Source organism: Terrapene carolina, unplaced genomic scaffold (genome assembly GCF_002925995.2).
Source record: "Terrapene carolina triunguis isolate 2854851 unplaced genomic scaffold, T_m_triunguis-2.0 Scaffold33235, whole genome shotgun sequence".
Lineage (NCBI taxonomy): Eukaryota > Metazoa > Chordata > Testudines > Emydidae > Terrapene > Terrapene triunguis.
This window is the reverse complement of record NW_020697586.1, coordinates 8,744-25,338: the sequence shown is the minus strand read 5'-3', so window position 1 is coordinate 25,338 and position 16,595 is coordinate 8,744. Positions and strand designations below refer to the sequence as shown.

The 16,595-nt window shown below is 48.0% G+C and overlaps 2 protein-coding genes across 2 annotated transcripts; both read left to right on the top strand.

The window, feature by feature from the left end:
- Nucleotides 1-1,051: 1,051 nt before the first annotated feature.
- On the top strand, nt 1,052-1,999 carry LOC112119971 (olfactory receptor 52E4-like). Its single transcript, XM_024218871.1, has one exon. It carries the CDS (start codon nt 1,052-1,054, stop codon nt 1,997-1,999), a length of 948 nt encoding a protein of 315 aa, XP_024074639.1.
- Nucleotides 2,000-11,574: 9,575 nt separating this feature from the next.
- LOC112119973 (olfactory receptor 52E4-like) lies at nt 11,575-12,522 on the top strand. Its single transcript, XM_024218874.2, has one exon. It carries the CDS (start codon nt 11,575-11,577, stop codon nt 12,520-12,522), a length of 948 nt encoding a protein of 315 aa, XP_024074642.2.
- Nucleotides 12,523-16,595: the final 4,073 nt, after the last annotated feature.

Here is a 16,595-nt window from a genome sequence, read left to right as displayed (position 1 = left end):
TTGTTAACTATGGAATCATGATTTTCCACTATCTAATAAACTGTTATCAAAGAAATACCAATTTTCATTCATATTTTTCTGTCTCAATTTTCCCTCCCAATCAGTTTTGCTGACAGTTTTACTCAGCTTTGGGGAATTAGTCCTCTTGGAGCACTAAGTGTCTATAGATAGTACTGGTTGGGAACTGACCATGTGAATGAATTCAGTTTCATTTTTTATTTTCCTCTCCTATATCATATGCTCTCTTCTTTGTCTCTTGTGTAAACTAAAGAGTTGCAGACTTTTCTATATGTCTGCATATGCCAGCCTCCCCCATTCTCAGAGCCTGTCTTCGAAATCCCTTTTATATGTGCTATATCCTTAATAGAGACTGGGTAACCAAAACTGAACACATATCCCTGAACATGTTATTCTCTATCCCATATCTTAGTGATCTGAACATTTCTTTTGTTTTGTCCACTGCTGTAAATGAGCAGGTGTTTCTCTGCAGCTGCTATCAATGGCACACAGGTCTTTTCCATGAGGAATGTTCTAGTTGGGATGTTTCTCCCAGCACATGTCTTCCTAAAAGTTTGTTTTTTTCCACTCTCAGATTTCAAGCAACTGGATAAATGGGAAAAGACCCTACAGAATTGACTCCCTATCATGGCTCCCATTGTATTAAGGAAAAATGATGGATAACCAGTATCCACACTTGTGTCTCCTGCTGGGGCCTCTTAAGGTTCCCCCACCACAATATGTAGGAATCATTAATACAGAGAGCACCACAAAATATGGAATTGGATTTACTAGGGTCGTTGTCCACAGTTATTGTCTTTGATTTATGAAAATGTAATTTTTCAGTGTGTGAAGAGTAATCAGACTCCTTCTCCCTTGAGAACAGTCTCCACTAGTGCATGCAGTGTCTCATATTAACGTTGTCTCTCCATTCAGGCATTTCTACTGTGACCATCACCAGAGACCCTGGGAACACACAGAAAGTCAGGGGAACATACAATACATGCAGGAGAAACCCTTATGCATCAGAGTTGGACAACTTCTCCCCTACTGCATGTCAGATTCCAACACAACCGACTTCACCAACCCCTCCACCTTCATTCTACTTGGCATTCCTGGCCTAGAGGCAACCCATCTCTGGATCTCCATTCCCTTCTGTGCTATGTACGCCATAGCCGTGTTGGGGAACTTCACCATCCTGTTCATCGTGAAGAGGGAGCCGAGCCTCCACGAGCCGATGTTCTATTTCCTCTGCATGCTGGCCGTCACCGACCTGGTCATGTCCACATCCACCCTGCCCAAAATGCTGAGCATCTTCTGGTTCAATTCCAGGGAGATCAGTTTCAGTGCCTGCCTCACCCAGATGTACTTCATTCACTGCTTCTCAGAGATGGAGTCTGGAATCCTTGTGGCCATGGCTTTTGATCGCTACATGGCCATCTGCAATCCTCTGAGATATTCCATGACCCTAACAAGCTCTGTTGTGGCCAAGATAGGCCTGGCTGTGGTGTTGCGTAATGGCATACTCGCATTACCCTATCCCTTCCTGGCGAGACAGTGGCCATATTGCAGAACCAACATCATCCCCCACTCCTATTGTGTGCATATAGCTGTGGTGAAGTTGGCCTGCGGTGACATCCGCATCAGTAGTTACTATGGCTTTTTTGATCTTTTCTCTGTAATCGGAATGGATGTGTTTTTTATTGCCGTGTCCTATACTCTGATCCTCCGGGCCATCTTCCGCCTCCCCACAAAGAATGCCCGGCTCAAAACTTTTGGGACCTGCAGCTCTCATCTTTGTGCCATCTTAGCTTTGTACATCCCAGATTTCTTCTCGTCTTTCACGCAGCGGTTTGGCCAGAATGTGCCACTGCATTTGCGCGTTCTCATTGCCACTGTGTACCTGCTGGTGCCCCCCGTGCTCCACCCCATCATTTATGGGTTGAGGACAAAACAAATCCGGGGCAGGCTGCTCCAGCTCTTTAGTCGTAAAGGGACCTAAATGTTTTCTCCTTGTGCTCTGGATCTCAGATTGAGCTCTGTGCAGATCTGGCTGGTGCATGGTTCTCGGGCCTCTTCCCTGAATCACTTACTGCACAGACAGAGAGACATTAAACCCTTCCCTGTCCTTACTGTGCAGTGTCAATGCGATGAACTGGGGAGTGAGTCTATGTAAACTACACTGGGTTGCCACCTTTCTAATTGCTGATAGCTGGATCCCTGAAATTGCAATCTTGCCCCATCTCTTCTGTCAAGCCTTGACACGGCTGTGTGTCTTCTCCCCAAGGCCCTGTCCCTGTCACTTGCTCCTGTCTTCCCCTCCCCTTGTCAGCTGTGACCCAGTTATCTCTGAAACCAATATGTGCTCACATCTTGTGGCAAGTCACTTAAGGGGCACTGGTTTGTTAACATTTTAATGTTTATTCTTACTTTGTTACTAACTCTGTGGAGATAGAGACCCTGTCAGGACTTCTGGGATCTATCTCAGCTCTGGGAGGGGAGGCAGATACATCTGGGGTCTAAATAAGAAAATCAGAATGGCCGTACTGGGTAAAACCAATGGTCCATGTAGCCCAGTAGCCTGTCTTCTAACAGTGCCCAGTGCCAGGTGCTTCAGAGGGGATGAACAGAACATGGCAATCCTCATCTGATTCATGTGGAGCAGCTTGGCAGAAGGGAGCAGAAGCCCTGAGCCCAGGCTGCCTCCACTTCAGCTGATAGGAGTTCATTCCTCCAGCCCCAGAAAGAGTCGCCGGGGGAGGGGAAGAGCCCATATCACCCCGTATGGAGCAGCAGAAGAAGCCCTCAGCTCAGGCTGCCCTGAGCGTTAGCCGTGGGCACAGAGCGGAGGCAGGATCTGTGGGGGGAGGGGAGAGTGAAGCTCTACTCATTTTTGTCCTCTCATTATTCCATACCACTGCAGCAGAGGGGTTGTCTCATTTCCCTGTCCTTGGGCGAACCTCAGGGGGCGGTTCTTTTGTATCCCCTTCTGACGCTTTAGGGGTACTCTCTTCCCTACACCTCCCTTACCCTTTCTGGAGATATATACTGGTTGCGCCGCACCATCAGTACAGTCGCAGCACCGGTGGTCTTCTCCCTCTTTGCCCATATCTGTGGGCCACAGGGTCGTAACAGCAGCCCAGCCAGAGGATCATCATGGATCCACTGCCCCATCCCCCACTGTGCTGCGGGATGAGCTTCACCATTTTCTGGTGGACACCTGTGATTTCAAGGGTAAAGTGAAGCTCCCTCTCCAGCGTTGGGGAGACTTCCATCTTGTCCTCTTAGCCATGAGGGATGTTTTGGAGGAGTGGAGGGGAACCAGGAGGCAGGACATCCTAGTCTACCTGTGGGCCCACAACTTCTGTCACAAACCTTTCAGGTTCGTCAGCGATTGTTGCAAGGCTGGCTGGGGATCCTGCTGCCCGTGAGGATCATTCTCAGCCCTCAGAATGAAGCCAACCATCTTTTCAACATTGAACACCAGAGGATCTAGGGTGGTTCTCCACAGTTGCCAGGTGCTCTCCTTCCTTTGTGACTTGTTTAGTTTGTGGTTTGCCTGCAGGAAACCCACATGGATCCAGCCGCCGAGACTAGTTTGAGGCTGGAGTTGGGGGATCGGGTATATTATAGACACCTCAGCACTCATTTGGCTGAGGTGGCCACCCTGTTCTCCCCTGACCTAGAGCCTGAGATGCTGGGAGTTGAAGAGGTCATACCAGGTTGCCTGCTGCACCTCCAGGCCTGTTTGGAGGGGATGACATTGAAACTGTTCAATGTCTACCCACCGAATGCAGGCTCAGAGTGGGTGTGTTTCTATCAACAGGCGTCTGCCATACTCAGCACATTGGATCCTCACTAATGCCTGGTCCTGGGTGGGGATTTTAATACCATCTTTGAGGATCAGAATCGCTCAGGGATCAAGAGCAGCCAGACTGCTGCAGGCATCCTCAGAGAGATCATCAATCATCACTCCCTGGTGGATGTCTGGTGCAACCAACACCCAGATGACAATTCCTCCTTTACCTATATCCAGATGGAGGTCGATCTGTTGCACCACTCCTGGTTGGACGGCATGTATGTATTTTGTTTCCATCTTGCCTCAGCCTATTCCTCCAGCATTCGGACGGCCCAGTTCTCAGCCCACCATTTAGTGGCCACGATGGCCTCTTTCATCTTGAAGCTCACCTGGGGCTTTTCACACTTCAGATCCCCCTGCGCATACTCCAGCAGGTGTGGCCACCTTGTTGCCTCCACTCGGGTTTTCCTTGAATGTGTCCTACAAGAGGGTGCTTCCCACCCACCCTTCCCCCCAGGACCTCTGGAATTCTTGATTGGGCTCCTGTCCCATGAGTCCCATGTCCCCATGATCACCTCCCTTTCATGACCTGAGCGGGCTGCACACCCTGCAGCCGGTTCATTTCTGAATTCCTCCAAGGGAACAACTTTACATGCTTATGCTCCACATGCTTCACTTCCTCAGATGCCCTGATACCAAGTGGGGGGACATACTACCAGCTTTGGAGGGCGAGGAACCCTGGTGGGCCAGAAAGTACTCCACTCTGGCCCCATTGCCCACCAGGGCTATTATTTGGTGGCTCCTTCATGGACCATGAGCAAGGGCATGTACCTGGCCCAGTTCCCCCCCATTCCAGCTGCCTGCCCATTTTGCAGCATGACGCAGACCCTGGCGCATGCCTATCTACAATGCACAAGGTTGCAGACCCTATTCCTACTCCTCCACAACTTCAACAGGAGGTTCTGGCTGCCCTTTTCCCCACACCTTTTCATATATGCTACCTGCTTTAGCTCAACATACAGGATGTGGCCTGCAGGTCCCTTGTCTTACAGGTGAAATATACTCTAATCTAAATCTTTAATCTTAAATATATAAATAAAACAAATAATCAAACCCATAAGAAAATAAGAAACATATAAGAAAAGCTATGTAGGGAAGCAAGTAGGCTAGACTATAGGCTGCCACAGCTGCAGGCTGCTAGTTGGTAATGGCTAGGGACTAAGAAGTGACAGGAAGAGGGAGGCACGTATGTGTGTGGGTGAATTACAAAGGAAAGATGGAGCTGGATGCACCAGGAGAGAGAGGAGAAAGAGAGAGAGAGAGAGAGAGATGGGACAAAACCCACTAGAACAGGGACTCCCTGTCTCTGCTGTTCTGGGGAGCACTTTCTGAGAGAGACACAAACTCTCTCCCTGACCCCAAACACGTACTGTGTGTTCCACAAACATTTCCTTCAGGGAAGCTTGGATGGATCAGTTCTGGAACGAGAGCACTTGGGGATACACAGATGGCAGAGGAGCCACATTTGGATGAAGAAAATATCTTGTGGCACCTCCCTGGCCAGGCCCATTCCCCTTCCACATCTTTGTAGCAGCTCCAGGTTTGCTGTCACAGACCCGGTCAAGCTTGTGAAACTGGACACTCACCAGCTGAGCATGTTTGGGGCCCACAAACAAGACCCATGTGCTTTTGGGTTACAGCACTGTTCAGACCCTGCCTCTGGCTCTGGGTCTCCAGGCCCACTCTCGCAGTGCCAAGCACCAAGGCCCTGAGGCTAGCTTTGGCTTGGCTCCCCCCCAACTCTCCAATTACTTCAGCAGACCCTTCCCAGAGCTCCCCCTTGGGCACACTCTGTTTCCAGTTTCTCCTTTTTGGGTCACATGATCGCTAAACCAAACAGCCCCGGGCCTTGCAAAAGGGGTGAGTGACACAGGAAAGAGTTAAGCAACTTGCAGTCTATTGACCCAGATTCACCCTTTAGAGACAGAGTAGAAAAATATGTAAATGGTAATTTGGACCATTCCATCTTAGATACGCTACAGCTTTGAAATGTAGACTTGTATTATTAAAGAACTGATAGAAGTTAGTGACTTTAGTAGTCTACGTTTAACTACAGCTTGTTAGAGGGTAACAGTGTAACCAAATGATTCCTGTCTAGAGCTGTATTCAGTTAATTCATACGTGAAAAGGAAATAATATTAGAAGGAACTTGGGTGCAATAATATCATTTTCTGTACTTCTCTTTAAAGTTTCTGGTGAACTCTCTATAAACTGCTTAATAGATAATAACCTTATGTTAATCCAACTCTGAAGCCAGCCATCTCTCCTATGAAACTGACTTAAAAACTCTAATCATGTCTCTGTGTATAATTATCTTTTAACCAATACTCTCTCTTTTTTAATATATCTTAGTTTCGTTTATAAGAATTGGTTCTAAGTGAGTATTTGGGTAATATCTGAAATATTCATTCACCTGGGAGGTGATGTGTAGAATTCTTTGGTATTGGTAGACCTTTATTATATGATGAACAAGATTTTCAATAATCATCATCATACTTGACTTGGCTGTATGGGTGGAAGCCCAAGCCTATTTTGCTTTAAGGTAGGGGTCTCAAACACGCAGCCCACGGGCCACATACAACCCAAAGAGTTATTTCCTGCAGCCCGCCATAGGTGCCGACTCCACTGGCAGCCAAGCTCCCCTCCCCCTGCTCCACTGCCTGCCCGCCGAGCGTGCCACTTCCCCACTCCTCCACCTACCTGCCATGCTTCCCGCTGCCAAACAGCTTTCCGGCGGCGCTTAGGACTTCCCAGGAAGGAGGGAGAAGGAGTGGGGATGTGGCACGCTCAGGGAAGAAGGCGGAGAAGAGGCGGGGATCGGGCAGGAATTTGAGGAAAGGGTTGTAATAGGGGCACCGAGGGGGCCGAGTTGGGGTGAGGACTTTGGGGAAAGGGTGGGAATGGGGCGGGGAAGGCGTGGGAAGAGGCGGGGCCTCATGGAAGGGGTGGTGTGGGGGCTAGGCCAGGGGCAGAGCGGGGAGTTTTCGTATCTTTTTATGAAAAGGTATCAGTGATGTGTACCTTGGGCCAATGTACTGGTCCTCATGTGGCCCCCGTGGTGATTTGAGTTTGAGATCCCTGCTTTAAGGGAACTGTGTAAAGCATTGTGAACGCTGTTTTGTTGCTGCTTTGGTAAATCCAAGTATTAGAATAATCACCCGTTTTGGGGATTGTAAGTCCCTTTCTTTGCAGTTTGCCCTAATTGAGCAATCTCAGAGTGGGCCCCCCGGAACACCATTCACAGGTTTCTAAAACAATTCCTCTACTTTAGACAGCAGAAGAGATTCCCAGATCCAGGTAAACACAACACAACACAACTTCTGCACACCATTTCCTTCCTCAGTGAACTTAAGAATGGCCATGTTGGGTTAGACCAAAGGTCCATCTAGCCCAGTATCCTGTCTACCGACAGTGGCCAATGTCAATGCTTCAGAGGGAATGAACAGAACAGATAATTATCAAGTGATCCATTCGTGGTACATGTAGTTACCAGTGACATAGGGAAGGGTAGGAGAGATGTCCTGCTAGGGAAGAGACTGAAATCCAGGACCTCTATGGTGGCATTTTCGGAAATGCTCCCGGTTCCATGCACACGGCCATGTAAACTAAAAGCTGGGGGAAAGCCGACTGCTGCAGAGGAGCATGTGGATCGGACAGAGACTTCTCTTAGAGGAGAGTCTATTGATAGAGATTCTCTAGGTTGTAGTCAGGAGCAAAGGATGGAGGAGGATAATGTAAGGGCCAGATCAGATGAGAAACATTCACATAAAAAAGAATCTGACACATCAGAAAAGGGCAGACAAATAAACAGTGACAAGTTTTTAAAGTGCTTGTACACAAATGCTAGAAGTCTAAATAATAAGATGGGTGAACTAGAGTGCCTTGTGATAAAGGAGGATATTGATATAATAGGCATCACAGAAACCTGGTGGACTGAGTACAATCAATGGGACACAATCATTCCGGGGTACAAAATATATCGGAAGGACAGAATTTCATGCTCTAATAAGAATATAACATTAGGGATCTATTATCGACCACCTGACCAGGACAGTGATAGTGATGATGAAATGCTAAGGGAAATTAGAAAGGCTATCAAAATTAAGAAATCAATAATAGTGGGGGATTTCAATTATCCCCATATTGACTGGGAACATGTCACCTCAGGACGAAATGCAGAGACAAAATTTCTCGATAGTTTAAATGACTGCTTCTTGGAGCAGCTGGTACGGGAACCCACAAGGGGAGAGGCAACTCTCGATTTAGTCCTGAGTGGAGTGCAGGAGCTGGTCCAAGAGGTAAATATAACAGGACCGCTTGGAAATAGTGACCATAATATAATAATTTTAGCATCCCTGTGGTGGGAAGAACATGTCAACAGCCCAACACTGTGGGATAGCTGCCCAGAGTGCACCACTCCGAATGCCGCTGCAAGTGCCGCAAATGTGGCCATGCCATTGCACTGGCAGCTGACAGTGTGAACACACAGCAGCCCTGTCCCTGCAGCGCTCTCGGGGGCGGGGGGGGGGTTAACTCCCGGATTGTTACATCTGCAAGTGTGGACATAGCCTAAGTCTGGTCCCCTGAGGCGACCCCGGTGACTGTGATGCGTTGGCAGGTTTCTGAGTGGCAGTGGAAGGGGAGTCCCAGAGTTCACACCTCATAGGAGTGGGGAGCTCACAAAGTCCAGCTAGTTCTGAAAACCTCAGATTCACCTTGACAGGATGGCAATGGCCAAAGGCTGCCTCTTCCAGCCTTTCCTCTGCATCCCACCCAATGAACAGTCCCTGCCAGAGCATGAGTCCATTTCCCTCTTGGTGTGATGGAGAGACTGTGATTACAGCAGGGAAATAAGGACTCCTGGGTTGTGTCTGTCATCATGTCTCCTATTCTGTGTGTGACCTTCACCAGGTCTCCCCATGCCTCAGTTTACCTATGTGTATACTGGGGATATTTTCATAATGACTTTCCTTTGCTAGCCGTTTTGAAGATCTTTCACTGAAGGGTGCTGCACAGTATGATGATAGTGAGAAGATTTTGTGCTCATGTCTCCCATTAGTCATCTTTCTCCAGTTCTCTCTGTCTCCTATCTACCTATTCATCCTGGGCATTTATAGGGTACCAGAGCCTGTGGAAATCTAGGTATGAATCCTTTTTTTCTTTCTAATCAACTATAATTTATAAATATACACAAATACTCAGAGCAGCCAATTCCTCTCTGACTCAGCACAGAGCCCAGGTGTTCTCATCTCCCTTTGGGAAGGTCCCTTAATTACTGTTTACTTCTAAAGCAGGATAATTAGCACAGAAGCAGAGACATGCTTGTCTACAGACTGTTTACATTCAGATGCTCTCTTCTCCTGTAGAGGCTGAGCAAACCCCACTGGGAATACACAGAGTTATATTATAAACTGCACACTCTCTGTCGGCTCTTGGCATGGGATGTTGCTGAAAATTCTAGGTTGAGAGAGGTGTGGGACACGGCTACCTGTGGGGGATTCCCAGGGAGGACACTTCCATCTCAGAATTCACAGGTACCCATCTCTTGCTGAGGAGCTCACCTGATCGACAAACCCTGTGGAGTAAGTCTGTGGTCCTTTCCCCTCTGCAAAACAATGACATATCCCAGGGCCCTTGCCATAAGTGATGAGTTTGCTAAAGAATCACTGGCCAAAATGTCACTCTTTTCTGTGCACCCCTGCGCATCCTGCCTGATGGACTCCAGCCCCAAGGTGGTGCATTTCAGTGGCACAGTGAATCCTTCAGGATGAAAGGTGTTAGTAGATGTGAAATACAAGGTCAAATTCTGAGACCATGGCTCATACTTTGCTCAGGCCCCAGTGAGGCAAAACTCCCCTTGGAGCAAGAACCGAGTACAGACATTAGGAGCCAGCCGTGTGCTAATGCACAGACACTGTCACCCCCGCTTCTTTCATTCTTCTTCTTCTGTCTGTTAAGGGGTAGGGAAACAGGGGCAGTTACCTGACTTTTATCTGGTGGAAAGTTTGGAGCTGTTAGGGCTCCTCAGGAGAAAAATAATGACAGCCTTAACTACAGGGGATGACACCAGCACCACCTACAATGGCAATTCCTTTTTGATTCCCATTCTTCTATGCTCTTCACTCCAATAATGTCTGTGGCAAGGAGTTCTACAGGCCAAATATGAATTATGATAGCAATTACCTTTTCTCAACGTTATATGTTCTGTGTGGTTCCCTTGATTAACAAAATGTGTACCCTTGATCAACAAATATGTACTCTCATAAAAGGATGAAATCAGGTTTATTTGACAAGACCTGTTTTGCATAAACCCTGTTGGTGACTGGCATTAATTATATTTCTAGACTTCTTTTTGAACTAATCCCATACCAGCTTTCCCATTGTTTCTTAACCTTGTCAATTCTTGTGTTAAAAAAAAAAACCCAAAACCTTTCCCTTTATTTTTAATAAATTAACACAGGAATTGATATAAAACTTTTTTTAGGATTTCTCTTTTTGTTAATATAGTTAATAACCTCCTTTTTGTGATCCAGAGCCCTGCCAAACATGGAGTTTTCCCTGATGTCTTAACATCCCTTATCAATTTTCATAACTTAAAATTTTTATTCTTGGCTATCTATTTTCCATTTTTCCTCTTTGTTACTTATTGCCCCCCCCCCATTGCTGCCCTCACTTTACCACTGAATTGGGTTTTTACCAAAAGTTGTTCACTTTGTTGACTGTGGAATCATGGTTTTTCTCCTATCTAATAAACTGTTCTAAAAAAAACCCCAATTTTCATTCCATCAGTTTTGCTGACAATCTTCCTCAGCTTTGGGGAATTAGTCCTCTTGGAGCACTAAGTGTCTATAGATAGGACTGGTTGGGAACTGTCCATTTGAATGTAAATCAGTTTCATTTTTTATTTTCCTCTCCTATATCATATGCTCTCTTCTTTGTCTCTTGTGTAAACTAAAGAGTCCCAGACTTTTCTATATGTTTCCATATGGCAGCCTCCCCCATTATCAGATCCTGTCTTGGAAATCCCTTTTATATATGCTATATCCTTAATAGACGACCAAAACTGAACACATATCCCGAACATGTTATTCTCCATCCCATATCTTAGGGATCTGAACATTCTTTTGTTTTGTCCACTGCTGCAAATGAACAGGTGTTTCTCTTGATCTGCTATCAATGGTGCCCAGGTCTTTCCCCTGAGGTATGTTCTAGTTGGGATGTTTCTCCCAGCACATGTATTCCCAAAAGTTTTTTTTTTCCACTCTCAGATTTGGACCAACTGGATCAATGGAGAACTTCCGACAGTATGGACTCCGTATCCTGGCTCTCGTTAACCAGTGATGGATAACCAGTATCCACACTTTTGTCTCCTGCTCGTGCTTCTTAAGGTTCCCCCACCACAAAGTGTATGAATTGTTAATCCAGAGAGCACCACAAAATATGGAATTGGATTTAGTAGGATCATTGTTCATAGTTATTTTCTCTGAATAATGAAAATGTCATTTTTCAGTGTGCGAAGAGTGATCAATCTGCTTCTCCCATGAGAACAGCCTCCACTAGTGCATGTAGCGTCTCATATTAACGTTGTCTCTCCATGCAGGCATTTCTGCTGCGACCATCACCCAAGACCCTGGGAACAAACAGAAAGTCAGGGGAAAGTACGGTACATGCAGGAGACATCCTTATGCCTCAGAGTTGGACACCTTCTTCCCTAATCCATGTCAGATTCCAACACAACCGACTTCACCAACCCCTCCACCTTCATCCTACTTGGTATTCCTGGCCTAGAGGAAGCCCATATCTGGATCTCCATTCCCTTCTGTGCTATGTACGCCATAGCCGTGTTGGGGAACTTAACTATCTTGCTCATCATGAAGACGGAGCCGAGCCTCCAGGGGGCCATGTTCTATTTCCTCTGTATGCTGGCCGTCACTGACCTGGTCGTGTCCACATCCACCCTACCCAAAATGCTGAGCATCTTCTGGTTCAATTCCAGGGAGATCAGTTTCAGTGCCTGCCTCACCCAGATGTACTTTATTTATTCCTTCTCAACGATGGAGTCTGGAATCCTCTTGGCCATGGCTTTTGATCGCTACGTTGCCATCTGCAATCCTCTGAGATATTCCACGACCTTGACAAACTCTGTTGTGGCCAAGATAGGCCTGGCCGTCTTGCTGCGCAGTGGCATAGTCACATTACCCTATCCCTTCCTGGCGAGGCGGTGGCCGTATTGTAGAACCAACATCATCCCCCACTCCTATTGTGGGCATATAGCTGTGGTGAACCTGGCCTGCGCTGACATCCGCATCAGTAGTTACTATGGCCTGTTTAATCTTTTCTCTGTGATCGGAATGGATGTGTTTTTTATCGCTGTGTCCTATACTCTGATTCTCCGGGCCATCTTCCGCCTCCCCACAAAGGATGCCCGGCTGAAAACTTTTGGGACCTGCAGCTCTCATCTTTGTGCCATCTTAGCTTTGTACATCCCACATTTCTTCTCGTCTCTCATGCAGCGATTTGGCCAGAATGTGCCACTGCATTTGCGCGTTCTCATTGCCAGTATGTACCTGCTAATGCCCCCCATGCTACACCCCATCATTTACGGGGTGAGGACCAAACAGATCCGGGGAAGGCTGCTCCAGCTCTTTACTCATAAACAGAACTAATTTTTTTCTCCTTGTGCTCTTGCTCTCAGATTGAGCTCTGTGCAGAGCTGGCTGGTGCATGGTGCTGGGGCCTCTTCCCTGAATCACTTACTGCACAGACAGAGAGACATTAAACCCTTCCTTGTCCTTACTGTGCTGTGTCAATGCGATGAACTGGGGAATCAGTCTATGTACACTAGACTGGGTTGCCACCTTTCTAATTGCTGATAGCTGGATCCCTGAAATTACAATCTTGCCCCATCTCTTCTGTCAAGCCTCAAGCCTGCTGTGTGTCTTCTCCCCAAGGCCCTGCCCCTGTCACTTGCTCCTGTCTTCTCCTCCCCTTGTCAGCTGCGACCCAGTCATCTCTAAAACCAATATGTGCTCACATCTTCTGGCAAGTCACTTAAGGGGCACTGGTTTGTGTTAACATTTTAATGTTTATTCTTACTTTGTTACAAGCTCTGTGGAGATAGAGACCCCATCAGGACTTTTGGGATCTATCTCAGCTCTGGGAGGGGAGGCAGATACATCTGGGGTCTAAATAAGAAAATCAGAATGCCCGTACTGGGTAAAACCAATGGTCCATGTAGCCCAGTAGCCTGTCTTCTGACAGTGCCCAGTGCCAAGTGCTTCAGAGGGGATGAACAGAACATGGCAATCCTCATCTGATTCATGTGGAGCAGCTTGGCAGAAGGGAGCAGAAGCCCTGAGCCCAGGCTGCCTCCACTTCAGCTTGCAGGAATTCATTCCTCCAGCCCCAGAAAGAGTCACCAGGGGAGGGGAAGAGCCCAGATCACCCCGTATGGAGCAGCAGAAGAATCCCTCAGCTCAGGTTGCCCTGAGCGTTAGCCGCAGGCACAGAGCAGAGGCAGGATCTGGGGAGGGAGGGGGGAGTGAAGCCCTAATCATTTTTGTCCTCTCCATATTCCATACCGCTGCCGCCCAGGGGCTGTCTCATTTCCCCCGTCCTTGGGCGAACCTCAGGTGGCTTTTTTTTGTCTCCCGTTAATCATGCTTTTGGGGCTGCTCTCTTCCCTACAGCTCCCTTACCCTTTCTGGAGATATATGCGGGTTGCGCAGCACCATCGGTACAGTAGCAGCACCGGTGGTCTTCTCCCTCTTTGCTCATATCTGTGGGCCACAGGGTCGTAAGAAGGGCCCAACCAGAGGATCATCATGGGTCCACTACCCCATCCCCCACTGTGCTGTGGGATGAGCTTCACCATTTTCTGTTGGACACCTGTCATTTCAAGGGTAAGGTGAAGCTCCCTCTCCAGCGTTGGGGAGACTTCCATCTTGTCCTCTTAGCCACAAGGGCTGTTTTGGAGGAGTGGAGGGGAACCGGGAGGTAGAACATCCTGATCTACCTGTGGGCCCACAACTTCTGTCACAAGCCTTTCAGGTTCGTCAGCAATTGTTGCAAGGCTGGCTGGGGATTCTCCTGCCCGTGAGGATCCTCCTCAGCCCTCAGAATGAAGCCAACCATCTTTTCAACATTGAACACCAGAGGCTCTAGGGTGGGTCTCCACAGTTGCCAGGTGCTCTCCTTCGTTTGTGACTTGTTTATTTTGTGGTTTGCCTGCATGAAACGCACATGGATCCAGCAGCCGAGACTAGTTGGCGTCTGGAATCGGGGGTCCGGGTATACTTTAGACACCTCAGCACTCATTTGGCTAAGGTTGCCTCCCTGTTCTCCCCCAATCTATAGCCTGAGATGCTGGGAGTTGAAGAGGTCATACCAGGTTGCCTGCTGAACCTCCAGGCCTGTTTGGAGGGGATGACATTGAAGCTGTTCAATGTCTACCCACCGAATGCAGGCTCAGAGTGGGTGTGTTTTTATCAACAGGCGTCTGCCATACTCAGCACATTGGATCCTCACTAGTGCCTGGTCCTGGGTGGGGATTTTAATACCATCTTTGAGGATCAGAATCGCTCAGGGATCAAGAGCAGCCAGACTGCTGCAGACATCCTCAGAGAGATCATTAATCATCACTCCCTGGTGGATGTCTGGTGCAACCAACACCCAGATGACAATTCCTCCTTTACTTATATCCAGCTAGAGGTCGATCGGTTGCACCACTCCTGGTTGGACGGCATGTATGTATTTTGTTTCCATCTTGCCTCGGCCTATTCCTCCAGCATTCGGCCGGCCCAGTTCTCAGCCCACCATTTAGTGGCCACAATGGCCTCTTTCATCTTGGAGCTCACCTAGGGCTTTTCACACTTCAGATCCCCCTGCGCATACTCCAGCAGGTGTGGCCACCTTATTCTCTACTGCTCAGGTTTTCCTTGAATGTGTCCTACAAGAGGGTGCTTCCCACCCACCCTTCCCCCCAGGACCTCTGGAATTCTTGATTGCGCTCCTGTCCCATGAGTCCCATGTCCCCATGATCACTTCCCTTTCATGACCTGAGCGGGCTGCACACCCTGCAGCCGGTTCATTTCTGAATTCCTCCAAGGGAACAACTTTACATGCTTATGCTCCACATGCTTCACTTCCTCAGATGCCCTGATACCAAGTGGGGGGACATACTACCAGCTTTGGAGGGCGAGGAACCCTGGTGGGCCAGAAAGTACTCCACTCTGGCCCCATTGCCCACCAGGGCTATTATTTGGTGGCTCCTTCATGGACCATGAGCAAGGGCATGTACCTGGCCCAGTTCCCCCCCATTCCAGCTGCCTGCCCATTTTGCAGCATGACGCAGACCCTGGCGCATGCCTATCTACAATGCACAAGGTTGCAGACCCTATTCCTACTCTTCCACAACTTCAACAGGAGGTTCTGGCTTCACTTTTCCCCAACCCTTTTCATATATGCTACCTGCTTTAGCTCAACATACAGGATGTGGCCTGCAGGTCCCTTGTCTTACAGGTGTTGCCGGCACAGAGTGCCCGAGGAAAGCAACAGCGGGGTTCATTGCCTGGTGTGCATCACGCCAATAAACACACCAGGGTGGAGAAGCAATCAAAGTTTATTTGAGATCTCAAAGGAGACTGGCACATCTCAGATCAAGCACACCATCATAAGCAGCTTTTCTCTTTTTATACATTTTGTAGCTAAGCTCTTCCCTTTCTCCCCCCCCATTCCTCCTCCCTTCCCTTGTAGTAGTTACATTAAGCAATTAAGTCATCTTGGCGGCTATAAGGCTAGCTTGTTAGTAACTGTTCTTTGAATTATTATCTTGTTCCTTTCCCTTTGAACTTTTATTTTCCCTTCAGCCAGAAACATGCAGGCCTCATTATTACCGCTTGGGACCGGTATGAGCGGTGTTGCAACTGATAACTGGCTGTTACACATTCCAATTTCTCCATCTGGCTTTTGAGGTCGATTAGAGTTTAAACATGGAGGGACTTTGGTTCATTTAGGCCTAGTGCAGGAAGGCTTCTTCGACACTCGTGGTCTTCCACCCTCCCGAGTTACCTAGGGTTATGCTTAGTGACACCAACAACTCCCTCCTCTGAGAATACTCAACAAGCCTTTGGCTGAGTTTTCTCATATTCTGTGGACAAGATACGATTGAGTACCATGGAGCTGGGGTTATCAATGAGAGGGTATGCCAGGACTTTTGGGGGATGGGGGGCACAAAGCTTACGGAGGAGCATTTTAAAACAAGCAATCAGGAGGAGGGTGACCAGGCACAGTACCACACCTGTGAGGGGGAGTCGCACAAGGCCACTCCCCAGTCCTCCCAGGTTGGGCAACCAATTCCAAAGGGAATCGAAAACAGTGGGTTCCCTTTCCTGGGCCTTCCACTGCTTGAAAGCCTGTTCGGCTGATAGGACGTGCTTGTTAATGTCCTGTGAGTTTTCCGGGACATAAATACAACATTCACTTCCAATAAGGGCACACACCCCGTCCTGGGAGGCTAAAACATAATCTAAGGCCTGTCTGTTTTGCAGGGACAGCAACCGGAGCTGGTAAAGCTCTGAGTTAAGGCTTTTCTCTATGGCCAAGGTCTCATTGACATAGTTGGTGAGAAACACAGAGAGCCTACGATAAAATTGAGCCAATCATCCCACCCCATAGGATGGGAGGAGGATCATACTCAACCTGTTTCCTTCCTTAATGGGCTCTGGAGTGGCATACAAAG